At 38.9% G+C, this 15,358-nt stretch overlaps 2 protein-coding genes across 2 annotated transcripts; both read left to right on the top strand.

Moving 5' to 3' along the window:
• The first annotated feature begins 9,405 nt into the window (after positions 1–9,405).
• On the top strand, positions 9,406–12,662 carry LOC110943698. The gene is made up of 7 exons (XM_022185433.1): positions 9,406–9,493; positions 10,103–10,424; positions 10,540–10,775; positions 10,895–10,947; positions 11,053–11,466; positions 11,526–11,733; positions 11,806–12,662. Exons 1-7 carry the CDS (start codon positions 9,406–9,408, stop codon positions 12,660–12,662), a joined length of 2,178 nt encoding a protein of 725 aa, XP_022041125.1.
• LOC110943699 (ATP-dependent DNA helicase PIF1-like) lies at positions 12,662–14,493 on the top strand. Its single transcript, XM_022185434.1, has 2 exons — positions 12,662–12,773; positions 12,878–14,493. The coding sequence occupies exons 1-2, from the start codon at positions 12,662–12,664 to the stop codon at positions 14,491–14,493; spliced, it is 1,728 nt and encodes a 575-aa protein (XP_022041126.1).
• The last annotated feature ends 865 nt before the right edge of the window (positions 14,494–15,358 follow it).

Raw genomic sequence — 15,358 nt, 5'->3', positions numbered from 1 at the left:
TCCTCTGTTAAATGCCCAAAATCCTCATGGTATGCACACCACTTTGATTTGTCTTTAGTTGCAGCTGGTTTGTCATTTTTTCTGGGCCATCTGGCTTTTTCTCCGAGATTCTGCATTGCAAGGATTAGTTCATGGTTATCAACGGAAAAACAATATTCAGAAATCGGAGGATAATCCTCATCATCTTCTTCTTGGTCAACAGCATGCACATTCTGGTTGTCAGTTCTGTTATAGGATTTGAATTTGTTGCTTTTGAAAGAGGATCCTTGCTTTTCTTGTCTTGAGGATCCTGCTTGTCTCTCCTGGATCCTCTTGTCATCCTCTAACCGGATGAATCTGTGTGCCCGAGTCCTTACTTCATCTAGGTTCCTGCATGGTGTCATAACAAGATCATCATAAAATAATGAATCCCTAAGCATTCATCCCTAAGCAACCCCATCTTGAAGGCCTCAACAGCCGTGGCTATATCCAAGTTGGGAATGTCCAAGGATTCTTTACTAAATTTGGTTATATAATCCCTTAATGATTCATTAGGACCTTGAGTTATCCTATATAAATCACTAGTCAAACGTTCAAATTTTCTGCTACAAGAAAATTGATTATTGAATAAGTTAACTAGGTTAGCAAACGAAGTAATAGAGTAAGGGGGAAGACTCAGCAGCCATTTGAGAGCTGATCCAGTAAGAGTGGATCCAAATCCCTTGCATAGGCACGCTTCCTTTAACCTTTCTGGAATCGGATTGATCTCCATCCTTTCCCTGTATTGTGCTATGTGTTCCTCAGGATCCGTTGAACCATCATATAGCTTCATAGTTGGAATATGGAATCTTTTGGGTATCTCAGCATCACAAATTGGTGGTGCAAAACGAGATACCTTATGGCTTCCATCTGCAATCTTCGGGATAGGTTTGACCACCCCTGGAACACTTGATATCATATCCTTCAGTTTCTGCAGTTCTTTAGCCATAGCATGGTTGATACCTGCATCCTGCATGAATCCATGGTTAGTGGTAAGAGAATTATTAAAAGTGTTACCTCCCATTGGGTTCAAGTTAGGAATACTGTATATGAATCCATATTGCTGGGACTCTGGGATGATGGAGGGACCAGTGGAAGCAATGGTCTGCATTGGAATAAAATCTCCTTGATGGACATCTGAACTTCCTGTTTGCAAACTCTTCAAGGATCCTGGCATCTGGAGGGATCCCTGAACCTGGGATGATCCTGGAACGAAGGAGTATCCTTGAACCTGGGATGATCCTGGAACAAAGGAGGATCCTAGAACCTGCTGTGCTCCTGAGTAGGCTCCTGAATTCATGAAGGATCCCATATGCTGAGTATAGGATCCTGCTGGCTGGAAATATGAACCTGATGCCTGAGTCACTATTGCTGAGCCGAAGTGTACTCCTCTTGATCCACCCACATGTTGAATGTCTGGGATCTCTGATGGCTGAGAAGTAATCATCGGAGTATCAAAATTCAAAGATTTGGGCATCAGTGGAGAATGATCCTCTGTCGTTTTCTTCTGTCTTTTGAGATCTCTGATTTCCTCAAGGATCTTGTCATTAGTTTCATCCTGCCGCTGAATACGATCCCTCATCTGCAAAATCAAAGTAAATATATCACTAGTACTGGGAGCAGAAGAAGTTGGAGCAGAAGAAGATGGAGTTTTAGAGAAAATGGGAGTAGGTCTCTTCTCAGCATTTTTCTGAGATTCAGCAGGTGGTGGAGGCAAAGGTGGAATGCCCTGAGATGAACTGACTGCAGACATCGCTGTAGAGGTATTCTTCAACGATGAAGCCATGTATGCAATGATCCGGAATGATCAGCAACGGGAAACTTTTTTTATGAATGAAGCACCAATTGCCCCACGGTGGGCGCCAAACTGTTTTGGTAAAAAATCACACAAGGATAATGCAACCAAACTCTCTGTTAACGGGGAATGATGCTTGTAGTGATGGATAAAGTAAAGGATCACTTAAATGTAAATTGCACAAGTGGCACAAGGATTTATACGAGGAAAAAGCCCTTGATCAATGAATGATCTCCGGCATAAAAAACCTCGGGTGATGGAAACTACCGATCACCAAACTTCAATATAATAAACAATGTTTACAACTTTGGATGGTAACGAGCTAGGTACAAGGATCACTATGGTGTAGTATGCTAGAGTGTGTAAGAAATGTGTCGTGTCTTCCGAATGCTTGAGAGTGCCCTTTATATAAGTGTGTGTGGTTGAATTTAGGTAAGTCACCTAACTACTAGCTCGTTACCCCTTTAGAAACAGAAGTAAATTTAGCCTAACTAAATGCCCGTAATTTGTGCTAAGTTTCCATATTCTCCACAACGTCTATTTCTGGTTATGTATGTGCGAAATTAGCGTGAAAGATTCCTTAATAAGGTTGCCAAGACCAGGTCCAACTCGTAATTCCTGCAAAACAACATTAAATATAAAGAGAACAATCGTTAGTATGAGGATCCTTAGGATGATCCATGATCCTGATCCTGAAGCTCTTCTGAGGATCACTATCTGCCAAAGAAACAAGGATCACTCGTTAGGATATCATGTAAGGATCACAGGTCATTAAAATCCTGCCCTAACAACTGGTGCTTACAACAAAAATGTCAGGATCAGAAAGTTCCAAATTGGTGATATGGTGTTAAGGAAAGCATTTCAAAATACCACCAATCCTGCTGATGGAAAGTTGGCACCAAAATGGGAAGGACCTTACTTGATTGAAGCTGAGGCAGGAAAGGGGGCATATCGATTGCTAACAACGGAAGGTGATTTGCTACCTAGAGCCTAGAATGCTGTCCATTTGAAGAAATACTTCATGTGAGCAGAACCCGTGATCCTCACATCATAAGTATCCTTGAAGGATCCTTAGAGCACAGATGATCCATACTTTGGTAACATTCTAATCTCAAACTATTTCATTTCCTTACTTTCTCACATAAGGATAAGGATCTTGTATCCTCTATCCACCTTTCACGTGATTCTGAGTTTTGAAGGTTCAGGTATCCTTAGAAAAAGGATGGTTATCCACAAAAGCAACCAGTTACTTGGGTTTGACCCCAGTTATTTGGGCTTGACCCCAGCTCCGCCTGTAGCGCATGATGATCCTGGTATAGTTCATGGCAGTGGGACCAGTACTCGCTTTAGGGGCTGATAATTCCATTGTACTGGCTATACCTAGGATCCTACGTATAATGGTAGACGCACCATACATCCGTTCCTAAGGTTTCTAACGTTTTCACGTTAGCTAAGGGTTTGGCATTTTCATGTCACTAAGTTTGGATAGTCGCCAGTTAGGGCCATACTCCAGTTTACACACGATCCTTGGGCTAGTCCCCAGTTATCCTTGGGTTTGTCCCTAGTTATCCTTGGGTTTGTCCCTAGTTATCCTTGGGCTTGTCCCCAGTTATCCTTTGGGCTTGTCCCCAGTTGCTAACTTTTATCTTATATTGGCTTAGTCCCAAGTTATGTTCTATTTCAGGTCTTTGAAGTTAAACAACCAAGGATCCTTGATCCTTACTTTTTACTAAGGTTTGTCTTATGGTTATCCTGGTTATAGTATCAATGGTTAGGATCCTAACTTGGATCCTCAGGTATGATCCTTAACTATTTTGATTTTATTCATTGATTATTTGAATAACCATTGTACTTTGACAACTGAACTTATGATTCTTAAAATATACTACTTTTGGAATTTTTCAACTGTAGGATATTTGATCCTGGATCATATCCTAAATATTTTCTATCTAATTTGTTCAACATTTCTTATTTAGACAAGTGTATATCAAAACAATTGAAAATTAAAAGGACGTACAAGGATAACAATAAAAGATAAGCCAAAAAAGATTAAAGTTATTTTATTAACAAAGGATTAACCATCAAAAGTTGTCAAAATTGCCAACCCACGTTTCTACCAGCAAAACGTGGCCCGTCCACATGGGTTGGCAACGGGTGTCCATTGTTTGTGTGGCCATGGCATGCAGGAAATAAAAGGCGGCAGGATCACAATGGCTTCATCCCCCAAACAGAGGATCCCTCCACCATTTGTAATCCTACCTATTGTCCAAAGGATCCTAGATCCTTAACCCTAAAACTATTGTTTAAGTACAAACCAACCATTGTTTAACAAAAACTACCATCAAACCTAAAAAATTGGGCTCCGGCTATGTCTAGAAGTGTCCATCATTGCCCAATCATGCAGCCTACACCTTCGCTGCATCACCATCCCCAGCTTCACTAGCTTCACCACCATGATCCTTGCCACTGCCTCCAGCCTCGATCGTCAGGATCTCCTCAGCCTCCTCCTCGTCATCCAGCTCAGCCAGCCTTGCCTTCCAGCCTTCCACATCCCAGGTGCTCCTATCGAAGTCAGGATCCTGAGCTTCCAAGGCCATCTGCAATTTGGTCTTATACATCGCTATGGCAGCAGAGACTTTAGCATCCTGGGTGATCTCATGCTTCTCGTAATCAGCATTGATTAACACCTTGGCCGTCTCATTTTTGGCATTTTGGAGATCTTTTTGGAGGTCGGCAATTTTAAGATCCTTGAGCAGTGTAACTTGTTGGAGGTCAGCAATCTTCCTATCCTGCTCCTCAACGTTCCCCACATAATCTTCAATCTCAGCAAATTTCTGCAAAGAAGATAAAGAACAGTTCAAGACCAGGTGATCCTCAAATAAGCTGGATACCAAAGCAGGGACAGTGATCCTTACATCGTTGAAGTACTCAAGGAATTGGTGGCGGATCAGAGACAGACCTTGCAGTTCCTCAGCTTCAGAGGCTTTTCTTTTCTTGCCTCCCCTTCCTTTGGAGGGTGCCTTGGGGATCGAAGCAGTTGGGCTAGCAGGAAGCTTTTTCTTGGTGGATCGCACGTTATCTAGAACGGTCACGCTGAACTTGGAGGCGGATCTTGAAGCTTTTCCAGCACTTGCACAATCAAAGCAAGATAAGTATCCTTATCCTATTTCTATTTAACTATTTATTCAAATCTTTAACTATATGAAGAACAGGATACTTACTTGACATGGTGACTGAGCCTGAGGATACCTCTTGTGAATCCTGGGTGATTGTCTTGAATGATCTTGTTTCAGGACTGAGTCTTCTAAAGGCAGCAAGCCTTTCTTTGGTAGCAGGAGACGGTATGAGGTGTGAGACAGTAACAGCTGCATAACAAAAAACAAAAGGGTGTCAGTGATCCGTATACAAAAAGAAGACTGTCTGGTGATCCTTCTCAGGATCCTCTATCCTACCATGGGTGGACCACTCCTTGGGTAGATCCTTTCCGTTTGGAATAGAGTCTCTTCTCAAGAAGAAGAAGCGTCGTTTCCAATTTGTATCGTTTTTGGTAGCTTTGAAAATGGGGTGTTCTTCACCAGGTTTACTTTTAAACAAGTATCGGTGAGATCCAAAGGTAGTGAGATCATATATCTAGGCCAGCTCTGACATTCCTAGGTCAATCCCCTCCTGCTCAATGATCCTCTCAAGGGTATACAAAACCCTCCAGATCATTGGCATAGCTTGGATATAAGAAATGCCAGTAAGAGAGAAGAAGGATTGGGTAAAGGCTGGAAAAGGATAGGTATAGCCTATAGTGAACGGGGTAATAGGAAAGGCAATCCAAGTTTCAGAAACATGATCACTCAAAACAGTGGGATCAAAGGATTTGAATATGGCGTTCGCTGGGAAGCAATAGCGGATTCTGTCGATCTGTGGATCAGTGAAACAACAGCGTTCTTTTGCGGAATCTTTGATGATCCCTTGGCTTTTCAGATGGCTGTTCTTCTGGTGATCCTTAGCGGGAGAGTTCCGGAGCATCATTTTCGACGAGATGATGGTAAAAGAAGTAAAACAGAGTAAGAGAAGGAAGAAGAGGAAAAGAGAATACCTGATTGATCTTCGGATGAGAATTTAAAGGGAGTTTCTCTTGGATTTAAATGCAAATTGATCCTATCTCTAACTCATATTTATAATGATGAATTTGCAGGGTAAGTCACCTCAGTGACGTCAGGATTGCAACGGATAGTTCGATTCTAACGGCTATATATCCGTTAGTTTGTTGCGGCTAAGATCGATAAAATACAACTCGTTTATTTACATGATCACTCCTTATATTTTGGGGGCAATTGTTAGGGGAGGATTTCTTAATGACCTGTGATCCTCAAGTGTTATCCTGTTTGGTGATCCTTACTTCTGTGACAATTAGTGATCCTCAGAAGTGCTTCAGGATCAGGATCATGGATCATTCTAAGGATCCTTATACTAATGATTGTTCACTTTGAATTCGGTGTTGTATTGCAGGAGTACCGGTGTGGACTTGGTCATGGCGATATTCCTGGAGCATATTCCCTTCAATTCTGCACGTGCTTGACCGTTGTGAACGTTGTGGAGAACGTGGGGAGAAGGCACGGAATGCGGACAGTTAGTTAGGCTAGATAATTTCTATTTTCAAAGGGGATAGCGAGCTATATTTAGAACACTTGGCTATTTTTTGGCTACACACACTCGTACAACTGCATTCTTCAGCTCACGGCGAAATACTTAGCAATTTTCATACATTTCCACACGATACACAATAGTGATCCTTGTACCTAGCTTGCTATCATCCGAAGTTGTAAAAGAATTATTGTTTAATTTGAGTTGGTGATCGGTAGTTTCCATCACCCGAGGTTTTTTATGCCGGAGATCATTCATTGATCAAGGGCTTTTTCCTCGTGTAAATCTTTGTGTCACTTGTGCAATTCATTTCTGAGTGATCCTCATTGTTGTTTACCAATTCAAGCATCATACACCGTAACAGAGAGTTTGGTTGCATTATCCTTGTCTGATTTTTAACCAAAACACTACCTTAACAGGATCAGCCTTAAAATGGCTCTTAAACGTTCCTCCTCACTCAATTACTTCATTTGCTCATTTAGTTAATTTATTTAATAGTCAATTTTCTTGTAGTCGAAGTTTTGAGAAACTAACCAGTGATCTTTACAGGATAACTCAAGGGCCTCAGGAATCCTTGAGGGATTATGTGAACAAATTCAGTCGGGAATCCTTAGATATCCCGCATCTTGATGTTGCAACAGCTGTGCAGGCTTTCAAGATGGGGTTGCAAAAAGATTCTCAATTTTACCAGGATCTTGTAATGAATCCCTGCAGGAATCTGGATGAAGCTCGTAACAGGGCTTTAAGATATATTCGGCTGGAGGATGACAAAAAGATGCAAGAGAGGATGAACTCGTCCACGACCTATGAATCAACCAACAGGAAATCAGAATCCTCGTATAAACCATATCGCTCTAAGCCATATGGCAGAAATGACAACAAAAAAGTGAATGCTGTTGAAGACGAGGATCCTGAGGAGTATCCTGAGTTGTTTGAATATTGTTTTTCTGTTAATATACCAGAATTGATGTATGCTATGCAGGGTTTAGGAGACAAAGCAAGATGGCCCCGGAAGAATCAACAAAAAGCTGATTGGAAGGATAAGTCCAAATGGTGTGCCTTCCATGAGGATTTCGGGCACGTTACTGAGGATTGCATTGCTTTGAGGAAAGAAATAAGCTATCTCTTGAGCAAGGGATATCTAAAGGACCTCCTGGGAAGAAAAAAGAACAAGGGGCAGGATACTGAGAAAGATCCTGAATGAGCAGCATCGCCTCCTGCGGATGCCAAGATAATTAACTTCATTTCAGGAGGATCCGACATATGCGGGACATCATATTCTGCGGCGAAAAGGCACGCGAAAGAAGCCAAGGCAGAGAGGGGAGATAAGCCAACCAGGATGTCAACCCTCACAACTGATAAAATGATCACATTCGATAGCGATGACAGTGATACTGTCCAGGATCCTCACTATGATGCTTTGGTGATAACGTTATATGTTGCTAACCATTTTGTGCGCAGGATACTGGTGGATAATGAACATAATTCAGTTGGAAACACTGAAGAGGATGAATGTATCCCCGATGGATATTACTTCGAAATCTACTGTGCTTGTTGGTTTCAGTGGAGAGGCCAGTAATACCGTAGGGGAGATAAAGTTGCCCGTGTATGTTGAAGGGGTCAACTCAATGCAGCGCTTTTGTGTCATGGACTCTTTATCCTGCTATAATATTATATTAGGTAGGCCTTGGATCCATGATATGAAAGCTGTGCCGTCAACCTATCATCAATGCATCAAGATCCCTACCCCTTGGGGAGTAGTCAAGGTAGAAAGTGATCAGCAGGAAGCAAAGGAGTGTTATTCTTCTTCGATGAAATCCTCAACGAAGCCTAGTGCAACATAGCAATTAAAGATGCGAGGCCATGATATCATGGAGGCCTCAGAACAGGATGTGAAGAAAATTATCCTGGATCAGGATAATCCGGATATCTAGGTGCTCGTAGGGAGCAATATCCCTCAGGATATTGAAAACCAGTTGACTAACTTTTTGAAATGTAGGATGTCAACATTCACGTGGAAACACGAGGATATGACAGGTATCTCCAAGTATATTATAACTCATAAGCTCGGAATTGATAGGTCTTTCAAGCCTGTCCAACAGAAACGAAGGAAGTTTGCTCCAGAACGGAACGCAATAATTCAGGAAGAAGTTGAGAGATTACTAAAAAGCAAGATGATTAGGGAAGTGAAGTTTCCCAAATGGCTGGCAAATGTAGTTGTGGTGCAAAAGAAAAACGGGAAATGGAGAGTCTGTGTAGATTACACAGACTTGAACAAAGCTTGCCCCAAAGACCCATTTCCTCTGCCTCATATTGATTCAATGGTGGATGCTACTGCTGGCCACGAGATGTTAACCTTCATGGATGCCTCCTCAGGATTCCAATAGATCCAAATGGAACCCTCGGATCAGGAGGATACTGCTTTCATGACACCAACAAGTATTTATTGTTATAATGCTATGCCTTTTGGTTTAAAAAATGTAGGTGCAACATACCAAAGATTGGTGAACATGATGTTTAAAGACAAGCTGGGGGACACCATGGAGGTGTACATCGATGACATGGTAGTAAAATCTAAACAGGCTGAGGATCACCTCCAGGATATCAAGGGAGCATTCGATATCCTGGACCGATACAACATGAAACTAAATCCTGCCAAATGCCATTTTGGAGTGGGAGCAGGAAAGTTTCTAGGGTACATGGTGACGAAAAGGGGGATAGAAGCAAGCCTAGAGCAGATAAAAGCTATCTTGGATATCAAGTCACCTTCAAATATGAAAGATGTTCAAAGATTAACAGGGCGAGTAGCAGCATTAAACAGATTTATCTCGAGATCCTTGGAAAAATGCAAGGAATTTTACGATATCCTGAAGAAGAATAAGAAATTCGAATGGGGAGAGAAGCATTAATCAGCCTTGCAGGATTTGAAGCATTATCTTTCAACCGCACCTCTATTGATGAAGCCTGAGGATGGTGAACCGTTATCCTTGTATCTTGTAGTATCAGAGAATGCAGTAACTGTTGTCCTTGTAATGGATCATGAAGGTCAGCAGTATCCTGTCTATTATGTTAGTAAAAGTTTATTAGATGCTAAAACTAGATATTCTCATTTAGAGAAATTGATATTAGCCCTAGTTATGGCGTCAACAAAACTTAGACATTATTTTGAGACACATAGGATTCATGTTAAAACTAACTATCATGTTAAAAATGTGCTTAGGAAACCCGAGATGTCAGGTAGGATGGCTAAATGGTCAGTAAAATTAAGTGCCTATGACTTAATATATGAACCTAGAAATGCCATAAAGTCTCAGGCCTTAGCTGACTTTGTGGCTGATTTCAGTAGTGATATTCAAAATGAAGTAGACCTAGAAGTGCAACAACTAGGAGAAAATATAGAATCCTGGACACTATATACTGATGGTGCATCTAATGTAAGAGGTGTAGGTTTGGGTATACTACTAAAATCGCCACAGGGGGACATATTACCCCAGGCTATTAGATGTGAATTTCCTGCCACTAATAATGAAGCAGAATATGAAGCTTTAATTGCAGGATTAGAATTGGCTAAGAGTATGAATATCAAGGGTTTACAAGTATTTGTTGATTCCTTGTTAATTACTAATCATTTTAATGGGACCTATGCTGTTAAAGGTAAGAAGTTGATCGAGTATCTCGAAATTCTCAAGAAATTAGCAGGATATTTCGATGTTTTTACACTTGAATTTAGACTACAAGGTCAAAATTTCATGGATAATATTCGAGCATATAACATGATGTTTTCCTTCACATCTATTGGTGGGAAGGTTGACAAAAGTTATCAGAGAGGTAAAGGTCCTTATGTATTTAGACTACAAGGTCAGAATTATCATCGAATGGGTAATCTACTTCCGGACGATGGGGAAGAACCCAAATTCTCACAGCTTTACATATATGATTCACAAAACGAAGTGGTAAATCGTCAAAAAGCAGTAATGTAATTTCTTTATGATGATTGTGGCATTTATGAATATATATTTTGCTTCTCAGTATATTTACATTCATTATCATTTGAAATGAATGTAAATTTTAACATTTTATATTTCTGGCAGTTCTCAGATAGAATCCAAAACTACAAGAAACAACCAGCTTAATAGTACAACCATCAAGGGTCTTAAAGATATGTTGGATTCTTGCAATCCTCTTGTCCAATCCTTCAGAATGGTAAGAGATTGTTTTCAAGAAAATGAGTGGCAAGATGTAAGCTTGAAGCTTATTGGAACAAGAGATAAGGATGGAAGAGTTCACAATTTGCCAACAGCATCAGAAATTGCTACGTTAATAATTGGTGATTTTGATGGAGCATTCGATAAACGAGACATTGTTGTTAGAAAGAAGTCCAAAAAATTAGTGAGCTTCACCCCTTTTACCTTGCTTTGCAATATCCACTTATTTTCCCATATGCAGAAGATGGTTATAGAGTTGGTATTAAACATAGAGGGATTGCGATTGATAATGAGGTACTTAGAACCAATCTTATAATTAGTGAATTCTTTTGTTACAAAATTCAAGATAGACAAAATCAGTTTTCATTGTTACTTAATGCGAAAAAACTATTTAAGTAGTTTTTGGTTGATGGATACACGATGATAGAATCTGCCAGGTTGAATTATATAAGGTCACAACAACCTAAACTTAGAACGCGAAGTCTTAAGAACTTGAATGCTACTGTTGAAAGTGGAGAGAATAATGCCTCAAGTTGTGGGAAACCTATACTTTTACCTTCATCATTTACTGGTGGTTCTAGATATATGATGCAAAAGTACTTGGATGCTATGGCAATTTGCAAGTCTGTTAGATATCCCGATTTATTCATAACGGTGACTTGTAATCCAAACTGGCATGAGATTTACACATGTTTGCACGATAAAGCTCTTAATGCTAAAGACAGACCGGATATTATCTCTAGATTATTCAAGTGTAAATTGGATCATCTTATAAAAGATTTCAAGAAAGATAAATTATTTGGTGATATACAAGCAGGTACCCTTTAGTTATATTTTTTTACTTTGAACATCTAATTATATTTATCTAATAGCTCACTGTTGAAAAATTTCAGTTATGTATACAGTGGAATTTCAGAAGCGTGGACTCCCACATGCTCACATATGTGTTCTTGGGTGCTGAAAGCAAATTTCCAACTGCATCTGATATTGATCGTGTTATTAGTGCTGAGATACCAGATAAAGAAAGAGATCCTGAATTATATGAGCTTGTCAAGCAATTTATGATTCATGGACCATGTGGTACAGACAACCCACTTTGTCCATGTATGGTTTAGCAAAAATGTTCTAAAAAGTTTCCCCAAAAATATGTAGATGAGACTTGTGTTGATTCTGAAGGATATCCTGTCTATCGTCGTCGTCAAACAAGTAATACAGTAGTAAAGAATGGTGTGACACTTGATAATAGATTTGTAGTTCCTTACAATGCTCTCCTGCTCAGAAAGTATCAGTGCCACGTTAACGTTGAATGGTGCAACCAGTCAGGTTCTATCAAATATTTGTCTAAATATATTAATAAGGGGCCTGATAGAGTCACGACTTCTGTTTTTCAAGCCAATAGCACCAACAATGATACGGAACAGGATGTAGCTGTAGATGAGATAAAAACATACCTTGATTGTAGATATATCTCTGCTTGTGAAGCTGCTTGGAGAATATTCATGTATGATATACATTATAGATCTCCAGCTATTGAAGTATTACATTGTCATTGTGAAGATGGTCAGAGTATTGTGTATAACGATCATGATAATTTGTGTGATATTGTTACTGATCCAACTGTGAAAATGACAATGTTCACAGAGTGGATGAATTGTAATAAAGTTGATGAATTTGCCAGGACATTGAGGTATGTTCAGTTTCCGGGATATTATGTATGGAATGCAAAAAATCGCAAATGGAATCGAAGAAAGCATCCGTATGGATCAATTGGGAGGATACATTATGTCCCACCATCACTTGGTGATTGTTGTTACCTAAGGATTTTACTGAATCATATTAAGGGACCAACCTGTTTTGAAGATATAAAAACAGTTGATGGACAGGTTTTTGAAACATTTAAAGATGCATGTTTTGCACGGGGACTGCTGGATGATGATAAGAAATATGTTAATGTTGTCAAAGAAGCAAGCACATGGTCAACCGGAGATTTCTTGAGGACTTTTTTGTAATGTTGTTGCTGTCAAATTCGATATCTCATCCTGGTGTTTTTTGGTCGGAAACGAAGTCCCTGTTATGTGAAGACATTCTGTATCAGCAACGAAAGATAACTAGTATTGCAGGTAATGTGATTATTTTTATTAAACTTATATACAACTACATTAAAATTATGCAATAGCTCTGTTATTAGGAAAAAAACTAATACTTTTTTCAACATTTGTTTTAGATTTGGATCTTCAACAAGAAGAACTTGAAAATATCTGTCTATCTGAAATTGAAAAGTTGCTACTTACCAATGGAAGTACAGTGAGAAATTTTGATGATATGCCAAGTGTTCCGGACAATTATGTTTCATCGTTGAATAATCGATTGATAATGAAAGAATTATCGTATGACAGACTAGCTCTTCAAAGGGAACATGATGGTTATGTAAAGTGTTTAACTGCCGAACAGGAAAGGATATATAAAATTGTTATGGAAGCGACTGAAAAAGGTGATGGAGGTGTGTTTTTTGTATATGGTTATGGTGGAACTGGAAAGATGTTTCTTTGGAAGACATTCTCAGCTGCATTACGATCAAAAGGTGAAGTTGTATTGAATGTTGCATCCAGTGGAATTGCTTCACTTTTGCTGGATGGCGGTAGAACTGCTCATTCAAGGTTTGTAATTCCAATCAACATTAATGAGAATTCAATATGTTCGATAGAGCCTAATACTGAGTTAGGTGATTTAATTAAAAGAGCAACTTTGATTATTTGGGATGAAGCACCTATGACTCACAAGCATTGTTTCGTGGCTCTTGATAGAACAATGAGAGACATATCACGTTCCAGTCAACCGAACATGGAATCCAAGCCGTTTGGGGGAAAGGTCATTCTATTTGGTGGTGATTTTAGACAAATTCTTCCGGTCATCCCTAAAGGTACCAGAACAATGATAGTCAATGCTTCTTTGAATTCTTCTTATATATGGCGATACTGTCAAGTACTAAAGCTAACTGAGAATATGAGATTAAGAGTTGGTTGTCAGGAAGCAGATTTGAAAGAATTAAAGGAATTTGGAGAATGGATTTTAAAGCTTGGTGATGGTCTGCTTGGTGAAGAAAATGATGGTGAGATAGATATTGAAATACCAGATGATTTACTTATTCATGACCAAGTCAATCCTATTTCTTCTCTCATTTCATTTACATATCCGGACATGAATAAGTTTTTGTGGGATTTAACGTATTTCCAGCAAAGAGCGATTCTTGCTTTAACTAATGAAGTAGTGGATTCAATAAATAAAGAGTTGTTAGAGAGTCTGCCTGGTGAAGAAAAGGTTTATTTTAGTTCAGATAGTTTATGCCAATCTGAGGAAGAATCAGAGCTTAATATGGCATTGTTTCCTCCTGACCATAAATTAGTACTGAAACTTGGTGCTCCAGTGATGTTACTCAGAAACATTGATCAGGCAAATGGATTGTGTAACCGTACACGTTTACAAGTCACGAAGCTCGGAAAAGTTGTGATTGAAGCAAAAATTATCACAGGGACTAATATAGGTCATCATACTTTGATTTCAAGACTGAAGATGACACCTTATGATAAAAGAATACCAGTGAAGATTTCTCGAAGACAATTCCCACTTTCACTGTGTTTTTCTATGACAATAAATAAAACTCAAGGACAATCATTGGAGCGTGTTGGTTTATATCTTCCTCGTCCAATGTTTAGTCATGGCCAGCTCTATGTTGCTGTATCTAGAGTAAAAAGTAGGGAGGGGTTAAAAGTTTTGATTTGTGATAAAGAGAAACGAGTCTGTACAACCACTACTAATGTGGTTTACAAAGAAGTTTTATAAAATCTATGATGATACTAAACATTTGTCAACCTGGCAACGTCTGTTGGGTATAATGGAGGAACTGTTGTTAGGAAATGTTTGTTGGAAAGCAATACAACTTTTTGAAAGCATCTGATACTTGCTCTGCATTAAGCCTATCCTGAGAACACATGTTGTGAAAAATGTTTATATCTGGCGTTGTAGTAACAAGTTTGCAGCTCTCATTTTTAATGAGAGTACTAAATTCTTTGTTAGTAACATTGTTCTTTTAACATCTGTTTACTAACCTTTGTAATTTCTGTTGACTTGCCATTTTAACATGGGTTGACTAACATCTGATACTTACTATCTATCCATCTGGTAAGCTCTGTTGGAGATAATGGATGACAGTTTTTAGGAAAGTCTGTTGGAAAGCAACAGAGGTTTTTAACAGTTAATAGACAACAGTGGTTTGCTATCAACATAATGGAATTGCTGTTGAATAAACCTATTCACCATTAGTTTATATCAATTTTGTAAGTCTGCACTAATTATTTTTTTACTCTCTGTCAATATGTGTTATGGATGGTTTTCTAAGAAACGACCCGTGTTTGCACACGGGTCTTACCGCTAGTACATATAATAAAGTAAACCAACGGGGGACACGTGTCATTCATTGGATCTATCTATTTTGTTGTTTTCCCTCCTCTTTCTCCTCCTTAAATATCTCCTCCTTAATTATAAATACATATTTTTATATAATTAAAGATATTATCCCCTCCTTAATTATCCCATACTTAATCATAAATACTTATTTTTTATAATTAAAAATATCCATTATATACTAAAATTCAAAGATATATAAAAATAATCTATTCATTTCACAAAAAATTATCTTTAAATTATA

The sequence above is a fragment of the Helianthus annuus genome, chromosome 5, assembly GCF_002127325.2.
Source record: "Helianthus annuus cultivar XRQ/B chromosome 5, HanXRQr2.0-SUNRISE, whole genome shotgun sequence".
Lineage (NCBI taxonomy): Eukaryota > Viridiplantae > Streptophyta > Magnoliopsida > Asterales > Asteraceae > Helianthus > Helianthus annuus.
Note: the sequence above shows the minus strand (reverse complement) of the source record. Positions and strands in the feature narration are given on the sequence as shown.